Source organism: Hippoglossus stenolepis, chromosome 7 (genome assembly GCF_022539355.2).
Source record: "Hippoglossus stenolepis isolate QCI-W04-F060 chromosome 7, HSTE1.2, whole genome shotgun sequence".
Lineage (NCBI taxonomy): Eukaryota > Metazoa > Chordata > Actinopteri > Pleuronectiformes > Pleuronectidae > Hippoglossus > Hippoglossus stenolepis.
Genome location: NC_061489.1, coordinates 7,251,785 through 7,269,698, shown reverse-complemented (window position 1 = coordinate 7,269,698; position 17,914 = coordinate 7,251,785). Strand labels below are relative to the sequence as shown.

Sequence of the window (17,914 nt, the reverse complement as noted above, 5' to 3'; positions counted from 1 at the left end):
TCACGCACTTCCCATATATTTTCTTAACAATGTTACAAAATGCTTAACAGGAAAAATAAAACCAGTCAAGAGACTTGATTAAAAAGACATTGGCCACAGAAGAGTTAAAGCCGTAGAGATTTTATTAAACAAAAAAAAAAAAAAGTATAAATAACAAAATTATTCCCAACAGCTTTCAGAAAGCAAAAGGTTTTAAGAGATTTAAAAGAAGCTATAGACGTCGTGTAATTTCAGATCGAAAACAAGTCCAACCTTCCAAACTGGAGCCGACCTCTGTTTACCAAATGTATTCTTTCTATATTCTCTACTTATTTAGCACCAAATTTCCCCGTTCTGTCCTGCAAACGTGGATGAAATATTTAAAGATAATTATTCAATTTGAAATAAAATTTAAATAAGAGGCCTTTAGAATAAAGCTTGACCAGGAATTCATTAAATAAATTGATTAGAAAATTCTGCACCTTAAGTCATACAACTGTTAACATAAAAGCAATGGTTTGTATTACTTGTCTCAAAGCAAGTTTAAGATCATGTATGTGTCCTTATCGGTGTATTTATTTATGGAAACTGGCAGATTGGGTCTATTGCGCTCACATAAGTGTCATGTGGCACTGATGAAGTATTTGTTTTGTAGTAAATGGGCTAAATCATGTAATAACACAAACAACTTTTCCTGCAAACATGTTCTGCTTCACAATAGAGTGACCAAGTTCACTTTTATTTGTTTGTTTACATAGTAAAAGCCATTCATGTGCTGAGGTCAAAGCCGCTGGTGACTGACTTGCTGTGAGGAAGCATCGTTCTTGTGAACAAATAAAGCAGAATAACATTTAATTCTCAAATACAATTAAAAAGGTAGTGGTTACAAAATAAGTTAAACTTTCATCACAACATAATTACACAAGACAGGGATAAGAATCAAAATCGATTTTGAAAATTTCAAATGAGAATACTCTTTACAAAAGTGACAAACTAAAAGAACAGCAGACATGAAGATCATTTACAACAAAACAAGGAAAAGAAAAAGCTGCAGCACTGCTGACCTGATGTTGAACTATTAAGAAAAACTATTTTGCTGTAAACATAAAATGCTAAGAGATTCTTGTTTTGTATCTGTTTCCAATACACTTGAAACAGTGTAAGAGAAAAGTTACCTTCATTGAACCTTCAGAAAACTTCAAAGTCGTCTCATCAGTGTCTGTTGAGGGTTATCGTGTGCTGCGAGCTTACAAACTACATTAAATTACATGTAGCAATTTATTAAGGAATGCTAATGAAGCTAAATTTGACATTTTAGGGAATCTCAAGAGCAAATTTGGCTGGTCATTCTCAACGCTGGAACAATGACTTCCTATTTCAAAAGAACAACTGGCTAAACCTCAGCTTAACTTTCATAAAACGCTCACTGGGAACAATATTTGGCCTGTCATGTCTTTACCCTACGAGCTCGTTCCCTTAGAGCAAAAAGAGAGTATTCAATTCTTCTCCGTTCAAAAAACTACAAGGTGCATTTTCACTGGTGTAGATTTCCTGAGGTTTTCTGTGCAAAAACACTGCACACAGAGGGAGTTGCTTCTGGCTGGTATCTGTGTGTGTGTGTGTTTATTTTGTCCATGCGATGACCACCACCACCTGGATCGTGGTCAGCGGTCGGGATCAGTTCTGGGGGGTGGAGTAGAACGAGTGGTGCTGGTGGTTCAGGGCTGGAGGCTCGCTGGCAAACAGGAGAGGAGCGCTCTCTGCTCCGTACCAGCTGAAACAGAAGAGAGAATGATGACAGATGTGTCCACTGTTCAGCGTGTGAGGCATCTGGTACAGCGCACTGCAGCCAATCAGAGTACCCATTTCTCTCTAGAGTCTGAAAGCATGAGACCTACCAAAGCCTGAAGATTACGACTTATATCTTAAAATATGCATGATGTGTCCTGCAGTGCAGTTTTATTTTCATCATTATGTAAACTGTCTTTTCCTGATGAGTTAATTCCTCATTTGGTCAATAATATGTCAGAGAATGGTTTCCCGAAGGTGAAGGTGATGCTACCCTCTAATTTTAGCTTACTAAATCAACTCAAAATTGAACGCTTTTGATCTTAAAAAAACTTGAGAATTGATCAGTCTAATAAAAGTTAAAAATGATCTGCAACAGTTTTGATATGTTTGTTTAAAAGCAAAAATGCCAACTAATAAGCAAAGTTACCATTGTAGTAAAGGGAAGAGAAACTACGTGACTCAAACATGTCAGATTCAGCTCTAAGGCTAAATAGTGCCCTTATGAAACCACATTTTAATTCACAAGAGCCCAGATTTTTATTTGGATCTGCACTAAATTGCAGACAATCATAAATATCAGTCCCCTAAACATGATTTTTTCATGAAGATCCATGAATTATTCTTTGAGAAATTAGTTGAGTCGTTTTTTTTTTGCGTAATCCTGTTAATTCTCAAACAAACAAACTCAGACCAGAACATTACCTCCTCAGTGGAGGTAAAAATAGATAAGCAGTGAATAATCACAACAGAGATGTCAGAATTGGAAAACCTCTAAAAAAAAACGTATACTTAAATGATCCATCAAATATAATCATGTTTTGTCCCTTGACTAACTGGTTAATCGACTGTTTGTCTTGCATGGTTTCAATGATTGTACCTAGACTGGGGATGTGCACTTCGTGCCCATGGAACAGGCGCGTCGTCATCGCTGCCTTGAGGGTCATCAAAGAAATACGGACGAGGTAAGACCCTGTTGTTGATGACCATGCTGCTGGTCTGGGAGGATTAGAAAAAGAAAACAGATTGAAATTACATCTGCTGCTTCAACACACCCTGAGCTGTGTTGGATGCACTAACTACCTCCTGGGTGGGTTGGCGGACCCTGAAGATCAGGATGAGCAGGCTGGTTGGGAGCAGTTCCCATAAGAAGAGGATGGCACCAAAGACCAGGTAGCCGCTGTCGCCCAGCTCATAATGCAAATCAGCCTACAAACACACACAGTTATCTACTGGTATTGACTGATAAAGATACCTTGAACATGACCCAGGCTGTTACACTGGTTTGATGATTACCTGGTCAGAGACGTTGTACCAGTCAAAGTTGAATGACTCCACCTGGTAGTTCTGCGACAGGAGGAGGACTGTTAGGTTGTAACAGGCTCGACTGGCGAACAACAAGATCACCGCTGCTCCCAGTGCTGCTGTGCGGCACACAGTGGTCCCCTGGTCAGACAGAAAACATGCTGTTAACCTGGAGTAGCATCAGAATTACAGGAGCGTGAGAAAAACTTGAAGTAGAGGGGAACTCCAATGTTCAGGGAGTCACAAGAACTGCATTAAGAGTGGTCAAAATAGATGCAGCAGATAAGAAAAGTTGAATCTTAATCTCTATTATAGGTTTAAAAGATGCTGGAGGCTACTATTCCCAAAATGCATCTCAACCTGGTTGGCAACCAAGTATTTCAAACTTTAAACTTTCTGATTTTAACAAGGTTAAGTTATAAATGTGTCTAAGCCTTAGCTGAGATAACCCTGATGACATAAACCATTTTCACACATGAACTCCTGAAAAAGTCTCCTGACACTTTACAGAGTTTCCCTTTGACATATGAAGAAAGCAGCAGAAAAGTGTCTGACTCAGACGCGGTCACAACAACAGGAAAATGTTTGGAATGTTCAGGTGAGGGGGTGGCGTCTGGGTAGAGGCATGACATAAATTCTGCTTCTGAAGTCATGCGGTTTTGCTTACAGCACATCGACTACAGCCTTGGCTGTTATCCACAAAAGCTCTCGAATGTCATATTTCCAAGTTGACATCTATGTGCTGATATATTTGCATTGTTTTGTTTTTTCAGATTTGATAAAACTATTCCAGAGCCACAAAAGACAGAATACAACTGTTTTCACAGGATAAGAAAGATGACTCATGAACAATAATATTACAATAATGACAACAATTATTCAATCTAGATGTATACAAATAGGGGGATTGGCTCTATAACTTTATAGCTGTGTTTCCGGAGTGCACGTTGCTCACCAGGTAGGGGCTGGTGGAGTGCGAGTGTTTGGTGAGGAGCAACAGCAGAGCAGCCAGTAGCACCGCATCCAGGATGAAGAGCGAGTCGTTGAGTATGACTCGAACCAGGACCAGATTCCAGGTCCACGCCCCCGACCCGCCTCGGCCTCGGTACCCGAGAGCCGCACAAACCACGTTGACGGAGAGGAAGATAACGTTTATTGTACCATACACGCACTGTGCCAGCCACCTGAGGAAGACGCGGGAGCCAGAGTGAAGCATGAGTTTGAAGCTATAAAGTGTTTAATATTCTCAGTCGAGATAATAAGGGATCAAAAGTTTAGTGTGATAATGTGTGACTTACAGTTTTCTGCCCCCTGTCGAGCTGCAACTCTCTCTCACTTTGAGCAGCACCTGAAGTACAAGACAGAAATGAAAGTAAAAGCAAAAGGAATTCCCCCGATCAGAGATTATATAAGTCATCACTTTAGTTTCATCAGAACAATCTTTCTGTCGATTTCTACCAGTGGATTCAAGAAAAATCACTCTGCTCCCCTATCCACAGCCTTACCTGAGTAAAATACAGGTTAATAAGGCTGAGTGTGAAGAACTGCAGACAGACGGGGAAGCAGTAGAGGAGCCAGTAGACCACAACGGGAAGGTGGTTGGCCTCCAGGGCGTTAACGAAGTAAAAGGAGAACAAGGTGGTACGGAGGGCAGCCCACAGCAGGCAGAGGAACAGGAAGACGCTCTGGTAGCTCCATCTTTTGTGTCTGTAGAAGTGGCGCAGCCAGAGCTGCACATACACCACCAGGAAGAGCGCGGCGTACAGAGTGGTGTAGAGGATGGTGAAGCCGAGCTGCACTGACGGGGCCACGGCTGGACGGAGGGGAACCGGGGGCAGCAGGGTGGAGGAGGAGGGGGGAGGGCTGACTTTGACTGGAGCTTCCATTGGGTTACTGTCAGAGGCAAGTGTCCATCACCTCAGAAAAACTGACTCACATTCTCCTCTCATCGTGAAGGGCTTACATGGGACACCTGAAAGTAAAAAATTAATAATAAAGTTGGACAATATAAATCTGTGGACTGCAAGAGATTTTGCCAACGTTTGTACCGAGGTGTAAATCCCCTAAAAATCTCTGCATGAATGAGGCTATTGTTGCTTTGTGGCAGAATCAAATGTCCTTTATTTGTCAAATTATTATCTGGCTCCAACCTCTGAACTTTAAGAAGGAGCTCTTTGTCTTTGTCATGGCTGGATAAAAAAAAAAACTTCATACTAGAATACATTAGTATTTCAGAAAACACAGTGAGAGGAATGTGCCTACCATTAGTGACACTGTAACTACAACTTCACCTAAAGACTTGCACTGTTAGACGACACACACACACACACACACACACACACACACACACACACACACACACACACACACACACACACACACACACACACACACAATCTGTCTTCAGGGGACATTACATTGACTTATAATGATTCCCTGGAGACTCACTGTAACCTTAACCATAGTTACTACATCCTAACTCTAACCCTAACCAGGACCACAGAATGACATTTTGCCTCACCAGGACTGAGCTTTGGTCCCCATGAGGACTACTGATCCTGAAGAGGACTACACGCACACAAACACACACCAGCTTCACACACACTAAGCTATAGACAGCGTCAGCATCATGTAACAATCCCACAGCACGTAGTGTTATGGAGGAACTGACTTTCTGTCATTTCGACGGTAAATGAAAACATTGTGATACAGAGGGATGCCATCAGATAGTAAAAGTGTTCATGTCCGCAGGGTGTATGTTGCTGACCTTTGAACCTCAGTAATAATCCGTAGCTCCAGGTCTTTGCTCTTTGGAACATAAACAACCGACCATTGCTCAGTGGAACTGAGCTAACTAAGCAAACTGGGACCAACTTTCTCCCTGACTGTGGGAGTGAACTGGCTAAAGCTGTCCCTCTGTGGCTGCTCACAGGGACACACGCGGTGGACGTCGCTGTCAGTGATCATTAAAGGACGGTGACTGACCTGATTTACAGCGGACATGAAGCTCCGGGTTGACGCAGACAAAACAGCCGATGCTAATCCGTGTCTCTTCCGGGTGTGGGCTGAGGGGGCGGGGCTTCCGTTTGGATTCTCCCCGCCAATCAGCGACGGAAGGAAATCGCGGTTTCTTCAAGCTGTTGTTTACCAGCTCAGAGTCCCACGGCGCGTGCACCGCTCATCTAAGGCTCCGGTTGTTTACAGCTCGGAGGTGTTTGGTAGCGACCAGCTGCCAGATGCCGGTTCTGCCCCCCGCAGCTCGGCGCCGCACCCCGTCCTCCTCCCCGCACACTAACGCTCCGCTCGGTTCTTCTTCGCGCTCCGGTCCGGTCGCGTCACGAACGTGCTGCATTATTAAAGCTGTCCAACATGCCCATGTTGCTGCGCTCCAGAAAGTCCATCCACCCCGGCAGCGGGGCGGAGGACACTGAGGCAGAGCTACCGGACACCACACCGGCTACAACACGGAGAAGGTCGACCCGCCTGCCCGGGAGGACGACGTACGAGGTGGGTACTGTATTACTCAGCCTTTCCTCTCCCTCCTCTTCCTCCTCTTCCTCCACTGACTGCGCTGAACTTCACTGTCGGCCACGTAGCTGGCTCGCTAACGGCAACTGCAGCGACGTTAGCTGGCTAACCGGAGACGAAGCACTCCAGGAAGGATTAAGTAGACACGGAGCTGCTTAGCCTGCCGTGTATTTACTACTAATACCACTTTAACTCGTTTAATGTGTGTTAGCTGGTTAGCATAACTGCCGAGCGAAACAAATAGAGCGAACCTCTGCGCCTAGCTAAAACTTCTTACCTAGCAAGTTACTGCATCATGGTGAGTTGTCTCTTCACGCAGTTTCTTTGTCAAGGTGATTAACCGTTACATTACATGGACGTTGTATTAGTTGTGCCATAGGAGTGGTTTCTACATGGATGCTTATGTACTGCTTTGTTACAACGCTGCCTGCTCCGTTATCCACCGTGATCATGTCTGTGGTCCCGGCAGGAGTCCGATCACTCAGAGACCGAGTCTGTCCGCAGCCTAGCGATGGAGAGCGTCCTCAGTCCCCCGCCTGAAGAGGAGGAAGCTGCTGAGGAGGAAGATGTCACAGAGGTAAGCTCTTATTCAAACACACAGTCCTCTGCCTGGAATGTTGTTTTTATTTTTGGCAGGAAAATCGCAGCCTGTGTGTGAGATGCACATGGGTGCGGCCAGCATTTATTTATAGTGTGTGTGTGTGTGTGTGTGTGTGTGTGTGTGTGTGTTTGTTGTGTGTGTGTGTGTGTGTGTGTGTTGGTAGGCTCGTGCGGAAGTGTCTGCCTTTTTTTTGTTGTTGCTGTAACGGAGTAAAGCTGATTTATATAGTAAGACAATGAGATTTCAATGCCAAAATAAATGTTATTTCTGTGTTTATATATTGGCCAATATTTGTTTTAATCATTATCATATAGGGCTGGGTAATAAAACAATATCAATGCATATCATTATAATTTCCATCAATGTGCAATAAAAGTCCAGTATATATCTATATAATGTATATGCATTGTGTAGGCTCAGTGAAGATGTATAACACAATTGACCTCAGATTTGTAAATGTTTAGCTGTTTATCAAGTGTTTGTCATTCTATCGATAATTATCGATGTTGACGACAGGAACATTTTAATCTTCATATATTTTTGGGCCATATCAACCAGTCCTATTATCATATCATGTCAAATATTTTTTTTTCTAGTAATCCCCATCTCAGTGGATTGAATCAATCCTGTCTCTGAGCTCTGCAGGCAGCTCCTTTAACCTTATGGTTTGGGTTTTGCTCTGATATGCCTTGTCAGCAGTGGGACACTATATCGAGAGAAGAGAGCAGCGTCAGTCTTTCCAAAGCATGTTCACTTTATGTAAATTGACCACATGTGGACTCTATTAAAGCACCTCAATTCCAAATGTGAAAGCAAAGGTTTAATGTGATATTTCATTGTTTAATTTTCAAAAATAGTTAAAAATTCAGTTTTTGCTATGTCATAACTGTTTATTAAGTGTAGATTGATGAGGGATTTTTCTTTGTGAAAGGCTGACACAACACAAGGAATACTTTCTGAAAGTACTGTATATTGCAATTGCAAGGTTTTGAGTTTCTACATCTGTAAATGTCCAGTTTCAAGAGCAGATGTCAAGGCGTTTCACCTGGTAGAGCTGCCGCCTCAACGAGGCAGGGCCTCAACCTGCAGACGCCTGGGTTCAATTCCGACCCGCGGCATTGTATGCATGTCCTCCCCCACTCTCTCTCTATCCCCCTTTCACAAGCTTACTCTGTCCTATCTATTAAAAAAAGGCGATAAAAAGCCCCCAAAAATACACAAAAAAAGGTGAAATAAAAAATAATACAATTCTAGCCCGATGCAGACAGATCATTTGACAATCGCTTTAAGCAGACACATTGGTGTAATCTAACAGGTTTGCAGATAATTAACAAAATAACTTGTAGAACATAAAATACCCTAATATGTTTCAGGTAAATGTCGGGATTTAGTAAATATCACAGAAACAAGATAAATTTGAGGTGTCGCTTGTAAGATTTTTTTTCTTAATGGAAAAAAGCATAAAGTATATAAAAGTTCTAGTATGTGTTTTGTCAAATATTGATATTTATATCTTTAAAAAGAAAACAAAACTATACAAGACAAGACAAAAAATTTCAAAAATAATATTCACAATGTAAACATAATATATATACAGCGTGAACAGAATATATACAGTGTAACAGGATTGCAAAGACATTGAATTTCACGAATAGAAAATGGGTATTTCTTATAATGTATACATTTTCCAATTTTGATTTTTTCTCTTATATAGGGCCCAAGCACTGACAGTGCGGAGGCCCTGTAGAAATTGTAATTATTTTCTTATTATTTCTTATTATTACTCCAGAATTGACGTATTCTGGAGTCATTTGAAATGTGCATGCCCCCAAATGCAGCCCCAGACTTCACCGACCACGAAATTCTGTACACACGTGTATCATGACCAGACGCACCAAAAAGTTCCAAGGGGCATTATGAAAACACAATGTCATCTCAACCACATGGAGATTAAAACTGCCTTGATTTTTGAGTTTTCGTCCCACGGTGTCACCGTGACGTGGCGTCAAAGTTTGATTACACGCCATCAAAACACGAGGTTGTTGTATCTGTATAATGTCAGTCGTCATAGATTTCTTTGATGTCTTAGATGTTGCAAAGATGAAAGATGTATACGATCTGTAGAGAAACAAGAGTGTTGGCAACACAGGAAGTTGCCAACACAACTGGTTGGTTTTACAACTTAAATTAGATTTACATTTTTCACCGTGTGGTTTGCACTTGATGGTGTGGAACGTAATGCGTGATTAGTGGGCGTGGTTAGGCGTTGAGTGACGGACAGAGGAAGTGAAGCGTTCATCCTTCCAGCGGTGCGCAGAACGCGGAGCCGTTTCGCCCGGTCCCCGACCGCTCTCTCCCGCAGCCGCAGCAGGTCCGAGTTCGCAAGTGCTCTGGCCCACACAGTGCTGCGCAGTCCTAGTTGGTGTATGCATCTTCTCCTTTTTTCATGAATTAATTTTTCCACATGTTGCATATATATGTGTATATATGTGTCTTGTAATCCCAAAACAAGATGGGCCAATTGCAGTGGAATGCCACAGAAATTAAAATATATACCTCATATTTATGCTGAAAGAGGTCCTATGAAATGTGTAGTTTTTTCTCTAATGAGGTTCTGTCTTCCCCAGAATCTCAAAGGTTGCAGTGTTGTGCTGAACCGTCTTCAGGAGGACGAGAAGGCTGAGGAGAAAGAAGACATGAACCGCAAAGGTGGAAAACTTGTGTCTCGAATTCCTACCTACCATAAACGACCTCCTGGTGCAAGCCAGACCTCGGAGCTGCCTGTTCTTAAAAAGGAAACCCCAGTCCATGCAGCTCCGCCTCATGAGAAAGCTGGATTAGAAAGCGTAGAGGCTTCAAAGTCCAAACCACTGGATGTCAGAGAAACGGCACTCCCCCTGCCATCATTCCGAGTCCCCAAATTTGGCCTTGAAGCCCACTCTCCATTCACCAGTGCTGAACAAGTTGCTGCGACAGCTCACAGCTCCTCAATTACTACACCCAAGAGCTGGGGTTTGTCTGGGGTCATTCAGAACCCTCTCTTGATTGCAAGCCCCAGGCCTGCCATCAGACCAGAGCAAGGGTCGGAGCAGCACTTACCAGAGGAAGACAACAGCAAAACCTCAGAAGTAGAATTTGACAACCCACCAGATGTCCCTGTAAGTCAGCTTTTACACCAGGGCTCCCTCAGCACAAAGTCACAAGATGACCCAGCAGAGGAATATTATGTTGAGGTTAAAGAGGGGATTACAGTCACTGCCTCTGAAGACACCACAACATCTGAGTATGCAGAGAGTGCTCTCACAGCTGAGGTCGGCCAAGTGGATGATATAATGAGTGAAGAGGCTCCCTGGGAAAAGGAGCCGATGAACACACTTGATTCCAAGGACAGTCGATCCTCATCAGATGCCGAAACAGAAGAGGATTTGACACATGAAAAGTCTGAGCTCGACAGTTTAGAGGAAGTGAAGGAACATCCTGAACCACAGATGGTCCAGTCAGAGTTTTCAAAACTTGAAAAGAAAATGGCCGAGATGGATGAATCCACCTCTGAAGCTAAAGTCTCATCAACCAAGTCAACAAAGGTGAGTTATGTTGCTGCACTTGAATATATTCCACTGATATCAGTCATGCTTTGGTCTCAACAGACTGGAGCTGTTTTCACATTTGTCTGTAGAATTGGGTCTGGATATCGTCTGGAGTTGCTCTTCCACACTTGGAGTACACAACCAGAGATGCCAGATGTGTTCACACCTTCTGGGAATACTCTGTTTGGTGTAGGCGAGGGTCGGGGCCAGATAGATAGAGCATATAGGAGCCAGGAGATTTGATCAACACACTCGCTCGCTTTGAATTCTTCGGACAGTGACCAAATCTATTCACGCTCAGTCAGAAATCACATGGACATGGTACTTGGGAGTAAGGGTTTCACAGACCACTCGACTAGTCAACACATCATTGTAGACTAGTTGTTCATCTGAGATGATCCACTTCAACTGATATAGACATTTGTGTTCACACATACAGCTCCTCCAGGTCATGTCTAGAAAAGCTCAGGGTCGCAGTGCATGTGTGAAAGATTCAGTCACATATAGTGGAATTTCCCCACACCCTGCAGTAATAGCTGTGGTATGTAACACAATCCCAAGCTGCTTCCCAGTCTCTTGTAAACACTGAGATGGCAACTTCACAGATGATATTTTGTAAGTACATTTTTTTATTTCGTCATACTGCAGAGCTCCGGATGCTCCAGTTTCATCCTCTTCTTCTGCCTGCCCACCACCCTGCTGCTTCTGGGAGGGTTCGGTCAGCACGTTTGGCATTACGGGCTTCCCATGTCTATGGCCCATCTTACGGCTCAGCTGGAGCTGCACTGGCTGGAGGGCTTTGGATTGGTCCCTGAGCCTTGCAGCACTGATTGTCGGTAAGAAATATCAACAAAGTGTCAATCTTTCTGACCTATTTTAGCCGTTGAAGATAATGTGATATTCACATTATCAGAAACCTACTCTGAAAACCTTGAGAGTTGAAGTGCTTCCTGGATTGAGAGTGGTGTACAAATATTGTAACTTAAAGCTCCCTCTCCCTTGTTCAGAGTGCATCTGGTGGAGAGCATCCCTGAGGGTCTGTACCAGTCTTCCCCCTCGTCCAGACGGAGCATCGCAGACAGCTGGATGCACTTGCTGCACAGGTCCAGCAGCTCGGTCCACATCGCTGCTTTCTACTTCACACTACTAGGCAGCGATTTGGAGTTCGCCGGCTCTTCTGACTCTCAGGTCGGCACAGCGGCAGGCCACAGTCTCATCTCATGATGTAGACCTGTATATCTAGTGACTGTCCTGACTCATTTTAATGTGCATGTTTGGCAGGGACGGAGGGTGTTTGATCACTTGAAACGTCTTCAATCTAAAGGTGTAAAACTCCAGATTGCTGTCAACGGCCCCCAGACATCAACCCAAGAAACATCAGAGCTGACTGCAACAGGTACAATTTCATTTGAGAAAAACCCTGTTCACACCTGGCATTAACATCTGTCTTAGGTGATCCAATCACACACACACACACACACACACACACACACACACACACACACACACACACACACACACACACACACACACACACACACACACACACACACACACACATCTTTATTTGGTCTTTGCAAACAGAATAGAAGAATGTTTATTAGCATATAAAGCGGTGAAATGAAACCTGGTGGTAACAGGAGACACATTCTAATTCCAGGTGTGAACTGACAAACTACAAACTGTCCACATTGGATCAGTCAAGACAGATGTAAATGTCAAATATGAACAGGCCAATATGTAGCACATTCCTGGTAACTGAGATTCCACTGATCACATTTTATCATCGTCAAATTTATGATGCAACCTTAGTTGATGCATTTTCTCTTTAAATGTAATTCAGTATTAAAATTTCTACTTAATAATATTGGTATTTAAACCAAGCCAAAGAACTGGGAATTCTGTGTGTGGCATGTTTGAAACTCTTTGAATTGACCCATTGCAGGGGCAGAAGTCAGAGAAGTGGACCTCAAAGCTGTAACTGGAGGCATCGTCCACACAAAGCTGTGGGTCGTGGATCAAAAGCACTTCTACCTGGGCAGTGCCAACATGGACTGGCGTTCTCTAAGTGAGGTAAAAACAGAAAACAATGGTTTTAGTCTGTCGTCCTACAACCTTTTGCATTAGGGAGACTTGAGTCACTGTCTCCTTACAGATCATACAGCTGACACTAAGTGTTTCCACAGTGAGACAGCAGATTTCAGTTTAGCCTCAGCCTGATGCTGCACTACTCTGTAATAGACTTTGAAGGAGGGAGGCACAATTTATAATGTAATTAAATGTTGGACTTTGCAGTACCCGATTGTTACTGACATGCACATTGGAAGTAACTTATATTATTACTGTTGTTAATTGTATCTTAAAATAGCTTACTATTGTTATTATTAAGTAGAAGTGAAAGACAATTTGTGTCAGGTTCAAATCCTCAAATGCATTCAAACAGTTTTGTTTCAAATGATGGATAAATGAATGTGATGCATTTTCCTGATCTTCTCAAAGAATCAGAATCAATAGAACAACATAACTGCGCTGCTTGTAGAGCAGCATGATTCAGCAAATTCCTCCCCCATATTCTCCCTGGATCGGACCTCAGATGATCCCCTCACACAAACACAGAACTAGTTGTGACTGATGCAGGATGAACACATTTGTTGTTGTTTGTTGAACCAAGGTGAAGGAGGTGGGTCTGTTAGTGGAGGATTGCAGTTGCCTGGCTCAGGATGCGTTCCGAATCTTTGGCGTGTACTGGAACATTGGTGCTGTGCACAATGGATCCCAGCCCCCGTACTGGCCTGCTCGCCTCTCTGCCCTGTCCAGCTCCCAGAATCCTCTGCATCTGAAGTTCAATGGAGTACCTGCTCAAGTCTACCTGTCTGTAAGTTAACACTAAGAGTTTATAAGCTTCCTTAAAATGATTACTTTTACTTCTTTATTGAACTGGTGTTTGTTTTTGACCATTACAGGTCTGATACTGACATGTTTAGACTGACGTTATTGTTCATAACAAACTCTGAATTTGTTCCATTTGTATTATATTTGAAATAAATTCTTGTCTGAGTAGAAGAAATTATAAAGCAGTGCTTAGCTCATTATATGACATATGAACCCTAATTTAAATTCAGGTATAATGGATTATTGTTTCAAAGTTTAATTAAAACCTTATTCCAAACTACTGGAATTTGTAGGTAATGAGTTCATGTACATCAAGACAGTCCGAATACATCTTGATGTGACCTCTCAGGTCTTTCTGTTTCATCGTGGTATTTTAGCATTTTCCCTATTTAAGCAAAGTCATCAGAGGGTAATTCCACCACCACAGCAGGGCTGTAAAAGATTCCTGTTCCTCCACCTCTTTTCTCCCATGATCCTCACTGCTCAATCTGTGATCCTGCAGAGTTCCCCTCCACAAATCTCAGCCCGTGGCCGCTCTGACGATCTCGACACCATCTTGTCTGTCATCGGTGACGCCCAGAAGTTTGTTTACATCTCCGTCATGGACTACCTTCCTCTGTCTCAGTTCACAGAGCCAATCAGGTACACTCCACCAGCCACCAGTATTTACAACTGCAATGTGAAAATCCTGCTAAATCACCATCAGACATCGATTTTACAGGGAAAGTCATGCAGCTGAATATGAACTTAATGAGATACACGCTACTGAATCACTGTAAGACATAGTCTGGTAGAGGTACATTTTATCAAGATGTGACAGCACTGGACCCTGATTGGCTGACTAAGCAGCTACTCTTATTAGAATGTAGCATACCTGCTGAATTGAACCTTTTGAATAAAAATGTGATAAACTTGACTAACCAGAAGGTTAGTCAAGTTTAGTGGTATTCAAAGTTCGTCCATGATGTAGAGAACCTGCCCTCATGCACCACAGACATACTTTACATATATTTACATATATTTACATATATAGACAGTCTTTCCTCTGCAAAGCTTCCCCTGCTGAAGAGTTAAAGCTGTGCTCTGGTCTCTTGCTCTCAGGTACTGGCCCGCCATCGACATAGCTCTGCGTGGTGCAGCCTGCACCAGAGGGGTAGAGGTCAGACTCCTGGTCAGCTGCTGGGAACACTCGCCCGCCTCCATGTTCACCTTCCTGCAGTCCCTGCTGGTGCTCAACAGACCTCCACTGAAATGTGCCATTGACATAGTATGTCTGGAGATTTGAATTTCTTTGACGGCTGGAACATATTGAACTCAGCAGAATGATGCTGAATCCTGACCTTTTCTTTGTTGTTGTGAATTTGCAGAAAATCTTCACAGTGCCTTCAACGGCGGAGCAGAAGACGATCCCCTTCGCTCGAGTCAATCACGCCAAGTTCATGGTCACAGACAGAGTAGTCTATATAGGTAGGTTATTAGCTCTGCACTGACCTTTCAAACATTATTATCCACTGACAGATTCAGAGGGAAATAAACCATAGCTCATGAATTTCACCTGAAGTATGCAGAGGGGTGACAATATTCCTCTTATCGAGTCACTTTAGTCTGAAACTGAGACTTTCAAATGGAGTTTTTTAGTAAAAATTGAGACAAATCTGGTAATGTAGCAGAAATATTACAACTTTTTTCAGTGCAAATCAGCTACAGAGATTTTATTCACGTCATATTATTTATAAATTTGATGTAAAAACAGGCTGAAATATAAAAAATAAACAAAAATATACATATGGTTATTATTCAATTCTACACAGTTTTTTAAATATAGATCTAGTTATAATAATAATAAACTTCATATAACACTTTTCTCAATGAAGTTACAAAGTACTTCTATCATCTAAGATGAGCAAGAAAAAGAAAATCAGTTAACAAAACAGAGGAGAATAAAATAAAAAGATAAAACACAATGTATTCAAATAAACATAAAGCTTTCAGCCATTTGTTGTCAGTGACTTCACCCTCCTGTGACAGTCCCACAGTGATGAGTGTTTGTGTCCACAGGGACGTCCAACTGGTCGGAGAACTACTTCACTCAAACTGCTGGTGTGGGTCTGGTTGTGAACCAGACGGGCTCAGTGGTTGGGAAGGCGCAGCAGACGCTGCAGAGCCAAGCAGAGGAGCTCTTCCTCAGAGACTGGAGGTCTCCGTACGCCAGCACGCTCTCTGTTGACAGCGTGGAGGTCTGCCCTCATGGCCGACACTGACGGTTTGCTGTTCAATAAATACATTGCATTCTAGATGAGCGTCTCGCTTGCTCCAGTCACTTGAACTTTATTTTACTTGTGCAGAAATCAGCTGGCTGTACTGTGTGAACAAACACAGTTCATTTTATTGCTGTTTCCTGACTTGCTTGCCTCTCTATGTATATATTTGCTATTTTATATTTAGTTTCAGAACATGTTCTTTTTTTATTTTCTGTAAGCTTGACAATTTTCTTATGTGAGCTGCGGCGCAGGGGAACTGGCTCTGTACAATTTATTTCTATGCCTGGAGCATTTTGTATATTTTCCTTTAAAATGTTGGTGCCCAGCTTTAATGAAGGAAATTAAACATTTCCAGAGCGGTGAATACACCCTGGCCATGTTTAATCTGCTGAAGCCATTTGTTCCATAACGTTAGTCCAACAGTACAAGCATATTGTAAATAGTGGCAATTTTTTATTTCAGACTAATAGATGGCTCAAACAAATCTAATTTGAGCGTTAACCACTGCAGGCAGAAAAGGACTTGTGCTGTGTTTGTTATTGAAGTGTTGTGGATTTGAAAGAATCATTCATTCAGCTAGAATCTGTTTTACTGTATTGATCATTGCTGCGCTGCTTCTTTTGTTCACGTCATTGCAGTTAAACAGAGGGACCTCCAGACTGTGGATGCAGCAGGGACATTTCATTGGTCCCTGACAAACACAAGTTTGCTGGAAGTTTATCAGTAGAAATCCAACCTGCTCCTCAGCTAGTGATCTTTGAAAGCATCTTGATGCACTATGAAATGAATGGGACTCTTGATGAAGCCCAACATTCTCCTTGAGAAACCACATTAAAACTCACTGCGTCCAGGTTTCTTTCAAAAAGACCCATAAGTTATTCTCAGAGAAATCAAGGAAAATGTTGAAGAAAGAGAAAAATAGTTCCTGGCTCTGCACCTAAATTGAATCAGTTCTTTTCTGACCTGTACCACATCCTTTCACCAAGTTTTTGTGTAATTCTGTTTAAAAACAAAGAAACAACAAACGGACGGTAGTGAAAACATGACATCCTTGGCGAAGGTAATAAAATCTGCCCAGCTGGAGATCTTTGACAGCTTCATGATGGATGACAAAATGAATGAGATGTTGTTGATTTATTGATGAAGGGACAGTCATGATTTGTTTAAAGGATTACTTCACTGAAATGACCAAATTTGTATTAACCTCTCCTGGTATCTAGCTGTTACATATTTTGTTTTCATTGTGAACTTCAGATACTGGGCTGACTCCACTGAATGACAGTGGTGAATGGGATTCTATTTTTATTTTTGAAATGCTGTATGCAGATAATGCTCCCAATGACAAAGCTAGCATGCTACGTATGCTTAGCAGGCATAATGCTCGTTTAATCTGTTAGCATGCTAACATTTGGTAGCTGGCAAAGTACATCAGAGGCTGCTGGTAATTTGAAAAACTGTTTGTTTTCAATGTGTTTTTTCCAGGAAAAGCATCAGTTTCATCATTAAACATTCTTCAAATTAAATGTCCTCATTCTTTGAAAAATACATGATCTAATACACAAATGTTTGTTTCAACTTGTGAATGGACTGTTTATATCGTGCTTTTCTCATTTTATTGACCACTCACACTTTTACAGTGCATGTCACATCCACACAGAACTTTTTCTATCACACATCATACATACATTGCTGGAAGAGCCGTCAGGGTTGAGTGTCTTGCCAAAGGACACTTGGGCACACAGACCACTCCACACTTATGTAAGTTGCATCCTGGTCAACTTCTGACCCCAAACTGTGTGATGTCATGAAATGAGGCTCCTCCCAATCAAACACGTGAGCACAGAGACCCCCACCCCCTTGTTAGGATATCTCAAGTTGGACCAAAGTTGTGGACTGTCCAACAGACTGTCATTAACATGGGTGCCTCCATTTCTTGATTTAAACTATAGTCAAAAGCTTATAGCTGCAACGTG

General features: G+C 42.3%; 2 protein-coding genes across 4 annotated transcripts; one reads left to right on the top strand and one right to left on the bottom strand.

Moving 5' to 3' along the window:
• Nucleotides 1-104: 104 nt before the first annotated feature.
• gpr137 (G protein-coupled receptor 137) lies at nt 105-6,205 on the bottom strand. Of its 2 annotated transcripts, none has more exons than XM_035160905.2 (8): nt 6,058-6,205; nt 4,578-5,044; nt 4,371-4,420; nt 4,028-4,256; nt 3,064-3,213; nt 2,851-2,976; nt 2,648-2,766; nt 105-1,753 (listed from the first exon to the last, which is right to left on the bottom strand). In XM_035160905.2, exons 2-8 carry the CDS (start codon nt 4,956-4,958, stop codon nt 1,657-1,659), a joined length of 1,152 nt encoding a protein of 383 aa, XP_035016796.1. In that variant the 5' UTR covers nt 4,959-5,044; nt 6,058-6,205; the 3' UTR covers nt 105-1,656. The 2 variants fall into 2 exon arrangements, with proteins under 2 accessions (XP_035016796.1, XP_035016797.1); XM_035160906.2 differs by lacking the exon at nt 6,058-6,205 and adding an exon at nt 5,840-6,023.
• A 21-nt stretch (nt 6,206-6,226) lies between these two features.
• Nucleotides 6,227-17,464, top strand: pld7 (phospholipase D family, member 7). Of its 2 annotated transcripts, none has more exons than XM_035160901.2 (12): nt 6,227-6,579; nt 7,070-7,177; nt 9,829-10,785; nt 11,437-11,624; nt 11,796-11,976; nt 12,070-12,184; nt 12,734-12,861; nt 13,460-13,663; nt 14,183-14,322; nt 14,782-14,947; nt 15,048-15,147; nt 15,739-17,464. In XM_035160901.2, exons 1-12 carry the CDS (start codon nt 6,442-6,444, stop codon nt 15,939-15,941), a joined length of 2,628 nt encoding a protein of 875 aa, XP_035016792.1. In that variant the 5' UTR covers nt 6,227-6,441; the 3' UTR covers nt 15,942-17,464. The 2 variants fall into 2 exon arrangements, with proteins under 2 accessions (XP_035016792.1, XP_035016793.1); XM_035160902.2 differs by lacking the exon at nt 6,227-6,579 and adding an exon at nt 6,627-6,898.
• The last annotated feature ends 450 nt before the right edge of the window (nt 17,465-17,914 follow it).

Coding starts and splice junctions, on each gene's coding strand:
- gpr137 (XM_035160905.2), bottom strand. CDS start 4,958: ATGGAAGCTCCAGTCAAAGTCAGCCCTCCCCCCTCCTCCTCCACCCTG. Junction 4,421..4,577: donor TTAACCTGTATTTTACTCAG/GTAAGGCTGTGG, acceptor CTTGTACTTCAG/GTGCTGCTCAAAGTGAGAGA. Junction 4,257..4,370: donor TCGACAGGGGGCAGAAAACT/GTAAGTCACACA, acceptor CGTCTTCCTCAG/GTGGCTGGCACAGTGCGTGT.
- pld7 (XM_035160901.2), top strand. CDS start 6,442: ATGCCCATGTTGCTGCGCTCCAGAAAGTCCATCCACCCCGGCAGCGGG. Junction 14,323..14,781: donor CAGTTCACAGAGCCAATCAG/GTACACTCCACC, acceptor TCTTGCTCTCAG/GTACTGGCCCGCCATCGACA. Junction 14,948..15,047: donor TGAAATGTGCCATTGACATA/GTATGTCTGGAG, acceptor GTGAATTTGCAG/AAAATCTTCACAGTGCCTTC.